At 42.0% G+C, this 14,821-nt stretch overlaps 2 protein-coding genes across 5 annotated transcripts in view; both read left to right on the forward strand.

Moving 5' to 3' along the window:
• Positions 1–197: 197 nt before the first annotated feature.
• ubiad1 (UbiA prenyltransferase domain containing 1) lies at positions 198–3,572 on the forward strand. Its single transcript, XM_029506048.1, has 3 exons — positions 198–364; positions 995–1,604; positions 2,642–3,572. Exons 2-3 carry the CDS (start codon positions 1,043–1,045, stop codon positions 3,127–3,129), a joined length of 1,050 nt encoding a protein of 349 aa, XP_029361908.1. The 5' UTR covers positions 198–364; positions 995–1,042; the 3' UTR covers positions 3,130–3,572.
• A 1,843-nt stretch (positions 3,573–5,415) lies between these two features.
• Positions 5,416–14,821, forward strand: part of mib2 (MIB E3 ubiquitin protein ligase 2) — a 40,943-nt gene continuing 31,537 nt past the window's right edge. Inside the window, exons 1-3 of one of the 4 annotated variants that reach the window (XM_029506047.1) lie at positions 5,437–5,564; positions 6,554–6,632; positions 9,259–9,707. Coding sequence is in view for 1 of the 4 variants with exons in the window: in XM_029506044.1 (XP_029361904.1) it covers positions 6,602–6,632 (31 nt within the window). In the remaining 3 variants the exon portion in view is untranslated. Of the gene's footprint in view, positions 5,565–6,553; positions 6,633–9,258; positions 9,708–14,821 lie in introns of all 4 variants that reach the window. The other 3 variants (XM_029506044.1, XM_029506046.1, XM_029506045.1) reach the window with 3 other exon arrangements.

Consider the following 14,821-nt stretch of genomic DNA (forward strand, 5'->3'; position numbering starts at 1 on the left):
TCTAGGAATATGGGTAAGATTCATTTTTTAAAAAAATCCTGTTGTACTATGTTATTATATTGTGTCGTTTCCACATTTTTTTCCGTATAGTACCTGCCAAATTATTTGACAGAACGGCAGTGAATGAACCGGAACCTTGTGTGAGGACTCCTCTTTCTCCGACCCCTTTAGGACGCTGCACTTCTGGCGGAGGAAATGGCTGCCGCAGAGTTCACAGTGGGCAAACAGTCAAATACTTTGGGAGCTGACACGTAAGCCAAAGAGCTGCTTCGCTCCTCAAGGCGCCGGGGGGCCCCCCACAGAGACATGTTTCTGGGCGCAGAGGAGCTCGGTTGGTTCCTGTCAGACACCGAAGACGTTGTCGGTAAGAGCTTCTTTCCCCGCACGGAGAGAATTAGCTCGGCGGCAGCCACGCTAGCTTCTAAGCCCATAATCTTATCTGCTCCTCCCGTGATCGATATCCGGATCTGCTTCCTGTCCACAGTCGCCTCTCCGGCGGCTGAAGAGGAGGCTTGACGAAATGCCGCCGATCATGAGCGAGCTAAACGGCTAGCAGCTGCATATTCCTTTTGCGGTCGCTTTTCGTTGAATTGTCAGTAAAGTTACACCATCCCCGCTGCCTGTCCTCCTCTAAGCCAGGGCCGTACTTCGATCTCTGTGACCTCTGCCAAGTCCTCGGAAAGCCTTGAAGTGGTCAGATTATGTGCAATAAGATTCAGATATTATGATGCATTCGTACATCTTTCTATATCCATGCTGATTTAGTCTTTTCTTTGACGACTAGTTTGGGAAATGTGAACGAAATCTGACCCCTTTTCCTGAAACATTCGTAGGAAGCCACCTTGCACAGAATTAACCATGACATCTACGACATGCGCTTTTTAATTAGTCCTCAGTACTGAAGTTTCCTTTCAGCCCTGCTTCAGGCTGAAAAACGGTGTGGTATGTTATGGACTGTCACCTGACCTGTCATGTTTCTGATTTGTTGTTGCAGGATGACTTTTGGGAACGTCGGTGGTACTTGGAGACACCTTGCAGAAGAATGGCCAATGAGCAGAAACAAAGCAGGGCAGAAACATTTGTTTTGGCTGGTTCGAATGGTCACAATGGCCAGCAATGGCAGACTGGTATGAATAATTTGGTTGGTCACCCTCCAGGCGCTAACCACAAGTCGAGGATGGCTCGTATCGCATCAGATGTCAGGCAGAAATGTGCGGCGTATGTGCTAGCTCTGCGGCCATGGAGTTTCAGCACCTCGCTCACGCCGGTGGCCCTCGGCAGTGCATTGGCATATAAAATGGAGGGCTCTGTGGACTTGCTCATCCTGATGGTGTGTGCTGTGGCCGTCCTTGTAGTCCATGGGGCGGGCAACCTTGTTAACACCTACTATGACTTCTCCAAAGGGATTGACCACAAGAAGAGTGATGATAGGACTCTTGTGGATGAAATATTGGCACCACAGGATGTTGTTATGTTTGGAGCATTGTTATATTCTTTAGGATGCTTGTGTGCCACTCTGCTGTACTTCTTTTCTACACTTAGACTGGAGCATCTAGCCCTTATATACTTTGGGGGACTTTCCAGCTCTTTTTTATACACCGGAGGTAAGTAAATTATTAACTTCTCAATCTCTTGGATTGTTGCCTTACTGTTTTCTACACACCATAGTCACTTAAAGTGTGTGCACAACCACACAGACACACACACACCTTACAATGAAGCAACTTCTGGAAAGTTGGCCTGTCAGTGGCTCCAGGTGGCAGATGCTGTGGTACCAGTATGGTACAAGGAAAGTGGCTTCAAATTATAAGCCTATGCAATATTATTTATTGTGAGTAGGTCTTGTTTAATTTAGCAGTCCTCGTCCACTTTGAAAGTGTAATGCTGCAAATTTCCCCACTGCAGGACTAATAAAGGACTGCTATCTTTCTCCCCTTACAGTAGTTGGGGTCTTTTTCAAACATGACACTGATGTGTTACATTTCTTCCCTAAGAGACGTGCATGCCTGAAAGAGGTTAAAATGTGAATACTTACTCTGAAGAAGAAATGCGATGTGCACACCTTCCATCAAAATGTCATTTAACTGGTGTATTGATACTCTTATAAAACCAGTTATTACCAGCATAAATCGTGCCAGTAGTGTTTTGGTATGGTTTTATATGATGTGGATTTTAATTATAGAATGATCTTGAAGTCTGGTTTAGTTTTTACTCGGCACTCAAAGACAGTTGTGTGGTCATCTTCTGTTTCTCAGTCTATTTCGGAGTCTGAGAAAACAACCCTGGCTTTGAGATGACAAATTAACATAAAAACCCAGTGTTGCCACCTGTAACCCATTTTGGCCAATGTTTGGATAAGGGGTTTGGGACAGTGGAGGCAGCAGTACAAAGTACTTGTTCATATTATTCAGGTTAGCATTGACTAATATCTGTTTTCATCAGTGGTTCTTCAGAGTTTTCCTGTGAGGCTTTGGTTCTGTCCAAAAACACCACTCTCTGATTTTCACATCTGGACCCAAAGAGATGAACAAAACATTGAAAACAGATGCTTCTATGCTTCTGCACTTGGATTTGATGGGAAGTTGTTGACAACTACTAATCCAAAGATTAACTGTGGCTTCTGTTTACTCTTGTTCCCCAGGCATTGGCCTCAAGTATGTGGCCCTGGGAGATGTGGTAATTCTCATTACTTTCGGCCCTCTGGCAGTCATGTTTGCCCATGCTGTGCAAGTTGGCTACCTGTCAATGCTGCCGCTGGTGTATGCTGTCCCACTGGCCCTCAACACAGAAGCCATCCTCCACAGCAACAACACCAGAGACATGGATTCTGACAAGCAGGCGGGCATTGTCACCCTGGCCATCCTCATAGGCCCCATGCTGTCCTACGTCCTCTATAACCTCCTGCTCTTCGTCCCCTACGTGCTGTTCTGCATTCTTGCCACCCGGTACACCATCAGCATGGCCCTGCCTCTCCTCACCTTACCAATGGCATTCCCCTTGGAGAAGCAGTTCCGCAGCCGATGCTACGCCAAGATCCCCCAGAAGACAGCCAAGCTCAACCTCCTCATGGGACTTTTCTATGTGTTTGGGATTATTTTGGCACCTCCTGGCAGCTTGCCATCACTGTGATCTGTTAGCTTTGATAATTCAAATTTTCTGGTTTTAAAGTAAACTAGTTTATATATCTCCTTGTATCTGTACGAAGTTGTCAAAAGACATTCACTGACTTTAATTTATTGTTTAATTTATACGTTGGACAGAGATTTAGTTTAGGTCCTCCTCTGTGACACAAACATAAGATATTTTAAGTATTAAGACAACAGTAATGTGTCTTGAGGAAGAGGGATAGATGGTAACATTTCCTTGAAGAGGGCCACATTTTTACACATAAAGGCAGATGATAAACCTACGGTTGCCATATTTGTAGTTCCTCAAGATGCATCTACATAATTAAACCATTACTCTCAACACAGTACTATGTTACGTACTGTTAATTTGGTCATTGTGATTTTTCTTTTTGGAAAGCCAAATAGTATTTCATGGGATTCTAATAAAACTCACTGATGGCGATATTCCATGTCTTTATTTCAAATCTAGTAATGTCACATTTCGTTAAGATGAAATAAACAGGACAATTAAATATAACAAAGCATTTTTTGTTGAATATCTTTTCAATTAGAAATAAGGTTGTGGAATCAAAACATTAATGGAGAAGTTTATATACAAATAAAATTATAAATGATAAAGCAGCAGTGTTGATGGGAAGTATGTTAGAAAATATGAATTATGAAGCGACGCCATAAATTTATGGAGTTTATCTTTCTAAAAATGGAGCCTCCTGTTTTCAGTCATATGGGCGTGGTGGCATCAGTGGAGCAATTGATATTCTATCATGTAAGCATTTCTCTTGTGTCTATTATGTTGCCATTGTCTGTCAGCAGGATGCAAATTTGTGACATGTTGCTAAATGAAAAATTGGTTTCAAGTGTATTCGTTGTTTCTGACCTGGTGTCTATGCTTGAAGTTACACTAAGAATGACACTTCTTAGTGTCAATGGACAACAGAACAAAGCTAGTGTATCTCTTTGTGACTGACTGTGAGTTGACATATTATACCATAATCAAAAAAAAAAAAAATTGTCAGCAGGAGGCAGTGTCAGGCGGCCTTCAAACCACCAGACACAGTAGTTATCATGTGGCTTGGTGTAAATTTAGTTAAAGTCCCTGACTGCAGGGTCAGGTACACAGTCTAACTGTGATTTGATTATTTGTACCTCCTATCAAAATCTCTGTTTTGATGAATTCGAATTTGTCTTTTTGGTGAGTCTTCCAAACCCTTTAAACACCTTAAAACGTTGTATTTATTTTATAGAAAATGTCACCATAAAGAACAAAAGCCAGATTTTTATCTTATGTTTAAGCACAGATTATGATTTTCCATTTCTAGTAATTTGCTGAAAATTTGAAAACATTTTCATCATAGTTACAATGTATTTACAGTTTATATGTGAGTGCATTTAAGGTCAAATATTTTAACTGGTTTGTTTTTGTGGTTGTTTAATTTTTCTTTTGAGGAATTACCCCAGGGTTGATTTAAATAATTACCTGTCCTCCTTCTGTATTTCAGTCAGTTCTCTTAGGCCTTTTGTTAACACCCATAGCCTGAACACATGTAGGGCAGGCAAAATTAGGAACTGCCACCTTGTGATTACTACGACAATCAATGAAAACACTTTGAGTTCATTTCACAAATTGAGGAACGGATGAGAGGACACATGACAAGCTTGAGGCCCAATTCAGCTGAGAGGCTGGCTTTTTCCAAGGCCCTCTGGCCACTAGAGGTCCAACAAGGACCGAATAACAGAGAAGGGTTTGGGGAACTGAAACATGTTTGACTTCTTATATTTTCCTGTCCATAAAAGGAAAGCTTTACAGTAAAGGCCATAGGTCATTGCTGCTTTGTGGAGTTAGTCACTGCTGCAGTCCCATCTGAGTGCTGTTTCGTTCCACTGGAGTCCATTTGATTGAGCAAACGTTTTGGTGTAATCTGCAGTGGTTATAGGAGACAATGGTCCTCCCTGAGCGTCTATCTTTTATTATAGTGACTGAGATTTTTGATGGAGTTTTAGATTAAAACGAGCAAAATGCAATGCTCAAACAGACGGATGATGGCAATGGACCTTTTTTTTTCTCAGTATACTGACTATCAGACCGACACACCACCCTATGACTTCTACAACAGCGCTTGTTCGATCAATAAAAAAGTGAATAAAGCATCTATGTGACTATTTATTTATTTATTTATTTTTATTTATTTATTTATTTTTTTTTTTTTTGGGGGGGGGTCATTGAATTCGTAATTCGGTTTATTTATTACGAGAAGCACGTGAAGGCAGCATTTGTAGTGACGCAATGCATGGGCGTGTTGTCATGGCTGTGTGCTGCAGAGCTGCACATCATAGTAAATACTTATTTGTCATAAATCAAGCCATGTCAGTGTCGGAGGTGGACGGCGACGCGGTATTCGGCTTTGCCGCAAACTAAACGTAGTCGGCAGGGGCCTGGTAAGTAGCTGCATCCGTTGAGAAGTTGTGTTTTGTGCCGATAAATGATGGCCAAATATTGGTTAGCTAGCTAGCGTCAGTGTTGGACGGGCTATCGGGACGCACAGTCTCATCACCATCATGTGTTTTTGTGAAAGCCCGGCAGAAGTCCGTCCACACAAATGTCCAATTCACGTTTGGTTACATTCTGCGGCTTGTTGTTGACTCCTCATACATTTCCATGCGAGCTATTCCTGATGTTTTGTTTTGTTTTTGTTTTTTTTACTTTAATAAAGATTAAACGTGCTCGGTCAGTTATAATATCCCAGAGTCACAGCAGCTGTGTTTGATCGTTGGCCGTCACCGGAGCTGTGATAAGAAACGGATCCGGATCGTCACTGTTTGTGTTTTCCGGTCGAACCGGCTCCGTCTTCATTAGGTTGTGTGTCTGTCCTTCCTGCCAACCGATGTGAATACACAACGTTTGGCGGACGGTTGTTGGGACGATGACAGCATGGAGAGTTTAGAAAGCACCGGCGCTTTTAGCTGGTGAGCTAACTGAGGCTAGCCGCCGGTTTCCTCCGCTGTACCTGTCGGTGTGTGCGTTTGTTTTGCACCGGACGGCCTAAGCAGCCGTCGTCACCTGAATTAAACTCAGAAAGTCGGACTCGTGTGAGCCGCTGGAGCGTTACCCATTCACAGCGACGGCGGGGAAACGACTGGCCGGCAGCTGTTCTGGAGTTGATGCCTGTTGCTGAGCCGACATGTGTCCGACATTACGAGTCGCGGTAATGACCCTTCACAGCTGCCGTCCCTCCGGTATGACGGCGCAGAGCCCAGTTCACAGCTGGTCACAGGCAGGCCCTGCACAGCCGCACCTACTTCCCAGCAAACTTTAAGCCATTGCAGTTTCTCTGTCTTGTTGTTTTTTTTTTTTTTCCTCCCTCCTCCTTCCCGGCTCCACAAAAATCCAAAAGCAAGCTTGAACTGTTTTCTGCCTTACATCACAGAAATGACTCGTGGTTCAGACATATAGAGGTGGAAGCAGTAGAGAAGAAATGGGGAAAGTATTATGTGGAAATTCTCAAGGTAAGACTTTTAAACACGGGGTCCTTTTTGGAAGGGGCTCCTGTGTTTGCCTCTCTGTGCTGAATTAACTTAAGCAAATGTGTTTTTTGGGGCATTTGCATTGTCTCTGAATACCCCTTCTCTAAATTCTTGCTGCGTGTTTTGTCTCAGAACAGGCTTCTTTTGGCAGTTCAATATTAAAGAGTAACCCAATAAACCTAATTTTCAACAGGAAATATTGGTTAGAGGTACTCTAATTATAATACAAATAATGGACACCATAGCTTTCGGTGCAAGTCAGAATATCCTGCTTATGGATTGTAGCCACCCCTTTTTGTCCCAATGATTAATGCTGGCAGTTCTTTCACATTACTTTATTTAGAACATTGTCAGATTGTCGCCTAGATTTTGAGGAGTTCCAACTGGTCATCAAACTGAAGAACTCATATGAAACAAAATGAAATGTTCAACTGGGATCAGTACAGATTAAAGGCTTGTGGTGGGCAACCAGTCATATTGATTCAGTTACACAATATTAAATCAATAAAACTCCTTCATAAGCCCTCTCACTGGCCAGTATCCTGTTGTGTACTGAGGGCATGTTCTGGCAGTTCAAAAGTATCAGCTGAAGCTTTTACATTACCAGTCCAGTTAGACTTTGTTGACTAGCAAGCTGCTGCACTACGTTCTGCGTGTAGTTGGACAATATAGCAATGTATGTATGCCATAAGATGATAAAAATTTCATTTTGATAAATTTTGACTTAATTAATCTACCCTGGTGGGCAGCACAGCGACATAGGGGTTAGCACTGTTGCCTCACAATAAGGTCACAGGTTCGCAGGTTTCTGTGTGGAGTTTACAGGTTCTCCCCGTGCCTGTGTGGGTTTGCTCCCACCATCCAACGACATCATGTTTGGGTTAACTCTGAATTGACTCTAAATTGTCTGTAGGTTTGGTTGTTGGTCTCTGTCTCTTTGTTGACCCTGTGATGGACTGGTACTGGTAGAAGATGAATAATGAATAATCTGCCCTGTTAATAACATATCATGTGGACATTTGAAACAAACATCTGCAATAATGAGTATTGCTGCATGACAGATTTTACAGTATTTTTGACAATTTCAATGAAGTAGGATTTTATTCTTATTACCTGCACCGTTAACTTTGCCGTGGCCTGAGGGAAGACTTTTAGTTTCCTGTTTTCCTACTTGGATCTTCCCAGCTGAACTGGGAAGTCATCCATTGTGATGTAGATTGAATTATTGCCACTGATCTGAGTGTTTGTAGTCGCGGCAGCAGTTTATAGGAGGATAAGATCCAGTAATAATATGTTCAGTAGATGCAGCAAGTCGATCCAAGGAAACAACACTGATATGTTTTCTTCCTTAAAGCTTTTTTTTTTAACCATTGTCTTTAAACTATGTGCAATGTTCGAAAAAACTTATATTATACATACATTAGGTAAAGGCTGGCATGTCAACATATTAACAGGTCAGAATACTCTAACCTGAGCAATAAGGTTTTATTCAAGTAGATAAGATCAGAGGACAGGAGGAGAGCAATTTGAGAAGGATTCCCTCTTTCTAATATGGTGGAGGTTCCAAACATTGCAATGATTTACTGGTCAGACACACCTAGCAACAATATCCCTCTGTCTAAGCTTTGCATTTTTCCCAGGCTACAACATGCCTATATTTCAACCATGCTCCTAGTCTGATGTCTGCCATGTTCCTTTTTGTGTATGTGTGTGTGTCAGTATCTGTTGACGAGGCGGTGTGTGCATGAATGCTTCCTTTTTTATATGACTAAGTCTATTACGTGGACAGAAGCAGCTTTGTTTACAAGATGTACAGCGGTGTAATAAACTTCATTATAAGCCTGGGTCCCAACCACTTCTAAGCCCCCATTCATTCATTGGCTATTCGTGCGCTGACAATGTCAGCTGTACATTTGCGTGTGCGTGCTTGCTTGTGCCAGCAGCAACAGAATGCTTTTTGGCTGCTTTTGGAACCATATTGTTCATGTGTCTCACAGCTGTGGTCACCCCAAAGAGTATTTGTTCAAGGGTGGAAAAGCACTAGGTGTGCGCGTGTACACACACACACACACACACACACACACACACACACACACACACACACACACACACACTGGTATTGCCAGCTCACCAGCAGTGGCCACACAAATCAGTTTGCTGCTGAAAATGAGCATCATGGCAGGTGTCCATTCATCAAATACTCCTCCAACCCCACCCCTTTTCCTTTCTCTGAGCTGTCCCCACCAAAAATATAACAACATCCAGACCCTCCCCCTGAAACGTATGCCCCTCCCCCCTCTCCTGTGTCCTTTGCTTGTCTGCTCATTGGCGTTAGAGCGAATGGTGTCCCTGCAGGCTGTGAGAGAAAGGACTGCACATCCTCATGCAGAGCTCGATGTTTCCATGCATATTGATCTCTGTGTGTCGGCTTCGCTTGCATGTTACTGAAGCTAACGTCTTGCCGTGATGGAGTATAGCATCAGAGGAGCCCGCTGCATGGCAAAGACTACTGGCCTTTTTTTTAAAGAGTGAATGAATGTCAACCTGAATGCAGCACTCGTCGGGCAGCCACTATCCCTGACCATCCTCCTCCTCTTCTCCTCCCCAGTGGTAATCCTTGCTGACAGAATGCACAAAGGACTAAATGCTGCCTGCATCGTCCAACAGCCGGGCTCTCTGCTCTTCCTCCTCCACAGCCAGGCTGCTCGTCTGTACGGCAGGGCACTGTTTCCGTAAGACTGTTTGCAACGTTATAGCACATCCCTGGACTACCAGCCTGGCTACTCTCCTCCTCTGCCCCCCTTGCATCCCCTCATCCTCCCCCTCCTCCACAGCCAATTCATTCAGCAAGTGCATCAGAACGTGCGTCTATCCCTAAGGAGGTGTTAATTTATTTTTATTTTTTTGTTTTTTTTCACTGGAAGCTGTTGGAACTAGTGGAAGCTTGTTTCTCTTTCATCACCTGGTGTGTTTATGTAGCAGGAGCAAGGAGCTGCTTCCTTCTCTTCCTAGTTTTTGTCGGTTCATTCACCCTTCTACTCATCACTATACCAACAGGTAAAGCAGCTGGCATGGTTTATGTATCAGGTGATGCATTTCACGTAACCCTTGTCTGCTTGATTCGTTATCAGCCCATCTCTCTTGAAGTCTGTGATTGTTATGATGATGCTGTTCATATTTAAGGTGGAGTGGAATATATTCTTCAGTCTTCACATTGTCCTCACCCTGAATCATGGATGATTCTGTTGTCGTTAGATTGTCACAGTGAATAAAATTTGTTGATTATCGAAACTCGCAGAAAAGTCAAATGATCACATGCAAAGCCAAAGAGCATGCAGCCAGTGTGGTGAGTTCAGGTTCATGTTACTGCAGTTGTGCCACATGTTGGCGTAATCTGTAGTAAAGATAGTAGAGGTGCTAAGCAAACAGACAGGCAGATGCCTGCATGTCCCAGTTGTTGTTTTGTGCAGGAGCCTGTCTGTTTGTGCACCAGACTGGTGACAATCCAATAAGTAAAAAAAAAAAAAATAGTTTGTGCTGACCTGCAGACTCTGCCTCACTGTAATCGGACAAGTATGTTTCAGGTTGTGGATACAGTATTGCATTTGAAAATCTGGATTTCATCATAGGCAGCCTGATCACAGCATGCTTAGTGGGGTATTTGAGTTGAGTTGAGTTTTTTTTTTTATCACAGTCATTTGAAGAGGATGATTGTATTCGATTTCATCTCTCAAGAACTGAATGGTATAGTTCTATCTAGCAATAGCTGAGATAAGATTGGATACAGTCAGTGTTTGCTTTAGGTAAAGTTAGTACGTACTGGGAGCTTAATGCACAAGTAGCAACATGTGATTAAATATTGACTTTTGACATTGTTTGACTTGAAGCGTAAGCTTGGCGCTGGTAGAGCCTTGCTGTCTGGACGAAAGCTATATGAATCAAGCTCATCTAATAAAGAGTTCAGTCTTAGCAAACAGGAAATGGTCACAGCCCCACCACATGAATGATTGTGTGACGCCACAATGCCCCATTAATATTTAAAATAATGTATTTACCTGAAGCACATAGTACACTTGTGGGATCTGCTCAGATAATTTAAGATACAGGCTTGTATGGTCATTTGGCAACATTTACCTGGTGGGGAGGGGGTCAACCAAGCAGAGGGGGGAAAATGTTGTTCCATGTTCCAAAACAGAGGGCAAAGTTCACATCAAGCCAAATACTAAGGATGGGGCAAAAGGGGCTCACTCCCTTGTTGGTAGGATGAGTGCTTCATTGCAATCAGGATTTAAAGAGTTACTACGTATTTGGTTTGGACAAGAGCAGTGTGAGGCTTTTGGTGTCACAACAAACGGGAACCATACAGCAGCCAAGATGTTCAAAAATGGGCTAAAGATCATGGGGAGTAAGTACAATTATTCATTGTGGTATGGTGCTATCAAGTTTCTGTGGAGATTATTTTATATATATATATATATATTTATTTATTTTTTTTTAATGAAGCTGAAACATCTGAAAATTGCAGTGTAGTAACTATTATTTAAGTATTTCAAGAGTTGAGTGTTGAATCATGCAGTTAATGAGTTATTTTCCACATTCGAAGACCTTGAAATTGCTTTCACTCACGGCATTATCTAATAACAGTATGAGAACTAACTCTACATGACTTTGTTAAGTTAAATTTGAGACTAGGTAGGTGGGCCAAACAGAAAGAACTGAAATGGAGAGTTTTATTTTAAGCCTGTCGCCCACTCTGAAGAAATCTTTGTAAATGTGTTATGTACTCAGGATCCTTATTGATTTTCCTGTCGCTCACCCAGCCACCAGATGTTTCTGACACAAACCAGTTGAAGCAGGCTGATATTAAAGCTGATGAGGCTAAAGTTTATACATTGCACACTGGTAAGCATGTAGTTTTCGGGGGCTACAGAAAAGAACCTGGGACATACATTAGACATTAGAGTTAGAATATAAGCCTCTCAGACATCATGCCACACAACGTACATCTGGGGACACTTTCTAATGGCGCTCCTTCTGCCAATAATTATACTCCTGACTCATTTTCCTTTTTGAAGCTGCTTGATAATAATCAGATTGCAGAACTGGATCTACCTGTAGGTTGGAAAAAGGACTATAATATGCTTATCTTCTTATCAGTCATCACGTGTCTCCCTGCCTTTAGTTAATCCATAATTGTCTATAGTTTGTGATGTCAGTAGCCTACCCTTCCATGTCTTACATAACACCGGCTAGCAGGGACATTTGCGCTGTTATTATATTGATTCTAAAACATTTTGTTTTATCACTTCACAAGCCTAACTGCAGAGTTTTGTGATGAGTTCAGGGGGAGGTTCTGACCATGTGGGACACGTAGGATCCCTTGTAGTCACAAAGAAAACATTTTGTTTGACTGCACCACAGGTTACACTTTGTGTCCCTTGCGGGAGAGAAAATGTGCTGATCACACAGGCCGGTTGCCATAGAGCACAAATGGGAAGATAACGAAGTTGGTCATCAGTTATAAATGGGCTCTCTGACCGACACACTGTTTATCCCGGTCATGCTCTCACTCTGTCTTCTGCATACAGGACAATCAAAACTGACAATAAATATCTATCTATAGACTTTTTTTTTCTTTTTTGTATACATGCAGTTACTGCTTACTTAAAGCTTTATGTCAGTAAAAATATCTTTCAAGCTGTGCCCCCTGTCATCATAAACATACTTTCTGGAAATTACATAATATTCCTCTGCAATTTAAGCACTGTGAATTTGCTGTTTTTTGAAGGTGTGTGTTGTGTTCAAATGCCTGGTTGTTTGTGTGATGGAGGTTGTCACTCTCCCAGATCGGCCCTCAGCACTGTGTGTTACGGAAGCCAGTCCATCTGTTATTGCAGGCAGAAAGCTGTAATCCTGCCTGTCTTAGCCCTCAGTCACAGATTGGCAGTGGCCTTTCAGTAACACAGGTGGCCTGGTCATGGCAGCCTTCAGTACACACACATACACACACACACTGGGCGACCAACCTGTTGTATCTAAATAGATGCATCGTTGAAATGCAGCAATGGTTCAAATGTAACTCTTGTGGACTTTGTACAACATTGAAAAAGCTCACTATACTCTTAAAGCTGCCAATTCACATACTTTTCTGAAATGCGGCTTCTTTGCTAGTCAATGTTGTACATCAAATCAAAATAATATCTGTGCGTTGTATTCGCAGCTGCTTGTTTGCCCTTAGTTCTACTCTGCTTTTTTTTTTTTTTCTCTGCTGCATTGACCAGATCTGATTTTAATCTCACAAACTTTATTTAGTTATAGACAGAGGCAGAAGAGCCACATGATCAACTTTGTACAATGTAGTGATTCATATAATCTATTTGACTTTTCTCAATGATTAAACTAGCTGTTCTATCTGCTCCTGAGAACATTCAAAGAAATTCAACAACCCTATTGGCACATTCTTGTAATTTTGCCTTATGCCTGCCGCACGTAACATTACACACCAGATATGGAAATGCCTATGTTTAGAAATGTAAATATTTAATCTGTTTATTTCTTAATGTTTCTCCGCAAATGTTTGCACTTGTTGTTGTTGTTGTTGTTGTTGAGGATTTAAACCTGCAAGCTGATGCATTACTTTTGGTGTCAGTATCTATCAATACCTTTTTATATATATATATTTTTGCGAAATGCAGCTTAAACTATGTGTCCAAGCTTTAACTGTAGTTTCTACAGACAAAAGATATTCGCACAGTAAAGAAATGGTGCCCCTGTAGATGTGGGATTGGAATTTATGTGGGTCCTCCCCTGAATCCCTCATGTTGTGTCTACTTTTCAGCACCAGTTCTCCAGTCCTGATCTATTTAACAGCAATATCAGTGTGAGGCTTGAATCCTCTCTGGAGCAGCAGAGTGGGTGAAGTGGGTGGCAGTGGGTACGTGTGGGAGGCAGAGCAGCTTTAAATGTAGGTGGGAGGTTAAGTTGTTTTTTGTTTTTGTTTTTTTTTTGTTGTTGTTGTTGTTGTTGTTGTTGTTTTTGGGTTTTTTTTGTCTGTGTCTGCAAAATAATTTATCAAACAGAATCCACAAGTCTGTCCCTGCTTTACTGCAAAATTTTGAAATAAGGCATTTTTCTGAACTTGGCAATTCCTGCATTCATCCACACCAAGCATGCTGGAATATGTGTGTCAAGCTGTCCGCTGCCCGGGACAACTTCACTGTTTTGCATGCTGAAACGTTAAATGACTGGCCTGGACATTATTCCAGAGCGTAAAAGAGGCTAAGCTGTCATTTTGGACAGAAAATGGAGTATAAACAGCCTGCTTTCCCTCCTTTGATCCCTCCATCCCATATGCTTAAGCAGATGCCTTTAATACCAAATGACATTGTAATCTTGATAAGCGGGCACGTGCAATCTCAGCCACATTACAGACATCTGCCCACCCTCTTACTGAAAGTGTCTTTTTAAGTAAAGCCTTTGGCTGCACTGGCTATACATACTAAAGAGCACATCGGGTGGAAATTGCCAGATAAATGGATGGTGTCTGGCAAGTTACAGAATGTTTTCACACAAATGTGAATAAGCATTAAGAAAGCCTCAAAATAGGTTTAAAGTTTCCTCTGCATGCCAGCATTTGTAAATGGCTTACTCCATTTTGTCCGTCCACCGAAAAGGCTCAAGTGTCTTCATTGTCCTTTTAATTTAGATGAGTGCTTCTTGTAAACAGGGAAATGATGGATTACCACCACCATCTGTCAGGGAATGTGGTCAGATACATGACCCTTTTGACAGGCATGGGACTTAATTACAAATTCTTGTGAGTCAAGCCTGTTTGCATAATGACCTGTTTTCTTTTGCAGCATAGACTTTTGCTGTCATTCCCCTCCACTACAACACTTGTGGCCTTATAGGGTGTAATGTTTGTATTGGGTGTTAATACGACAAAGAATGTAGGAGTGTCCTTACACTGAAAATTGACAGCAATTAGGATGTGTACTCCACTTTCTGCAGGGATTGCATGTTAGCCTTCCTTAACAGCACTTAGCTAAAAGATTATTTGCCATTGTTTGCCCGCCTCATGTTGGAGATAACATCAGCAAACATTCCTTTTTCGTATCGCTGTTTTAGGAAAGAAATATAAACATGCATTGTGTGGGTTGTTATTCAAATGT

The sequence above is a fragment of the Echeneis naucrates genome, chromosome 7 (assembly GCF_900963305.1).
Source record: "Echeneis naucrates chromosome 7, fEcheNa1.1, whole genome shotgun sequence".
In the NCBI taxonomy this organism is placed as follows: domain Eukaryota; kingdom Metazoa; phylum Chordata; class Actinopteri; order Carangiformes; family Echeneidae; genus Echeneis; species Echeneis naucrates.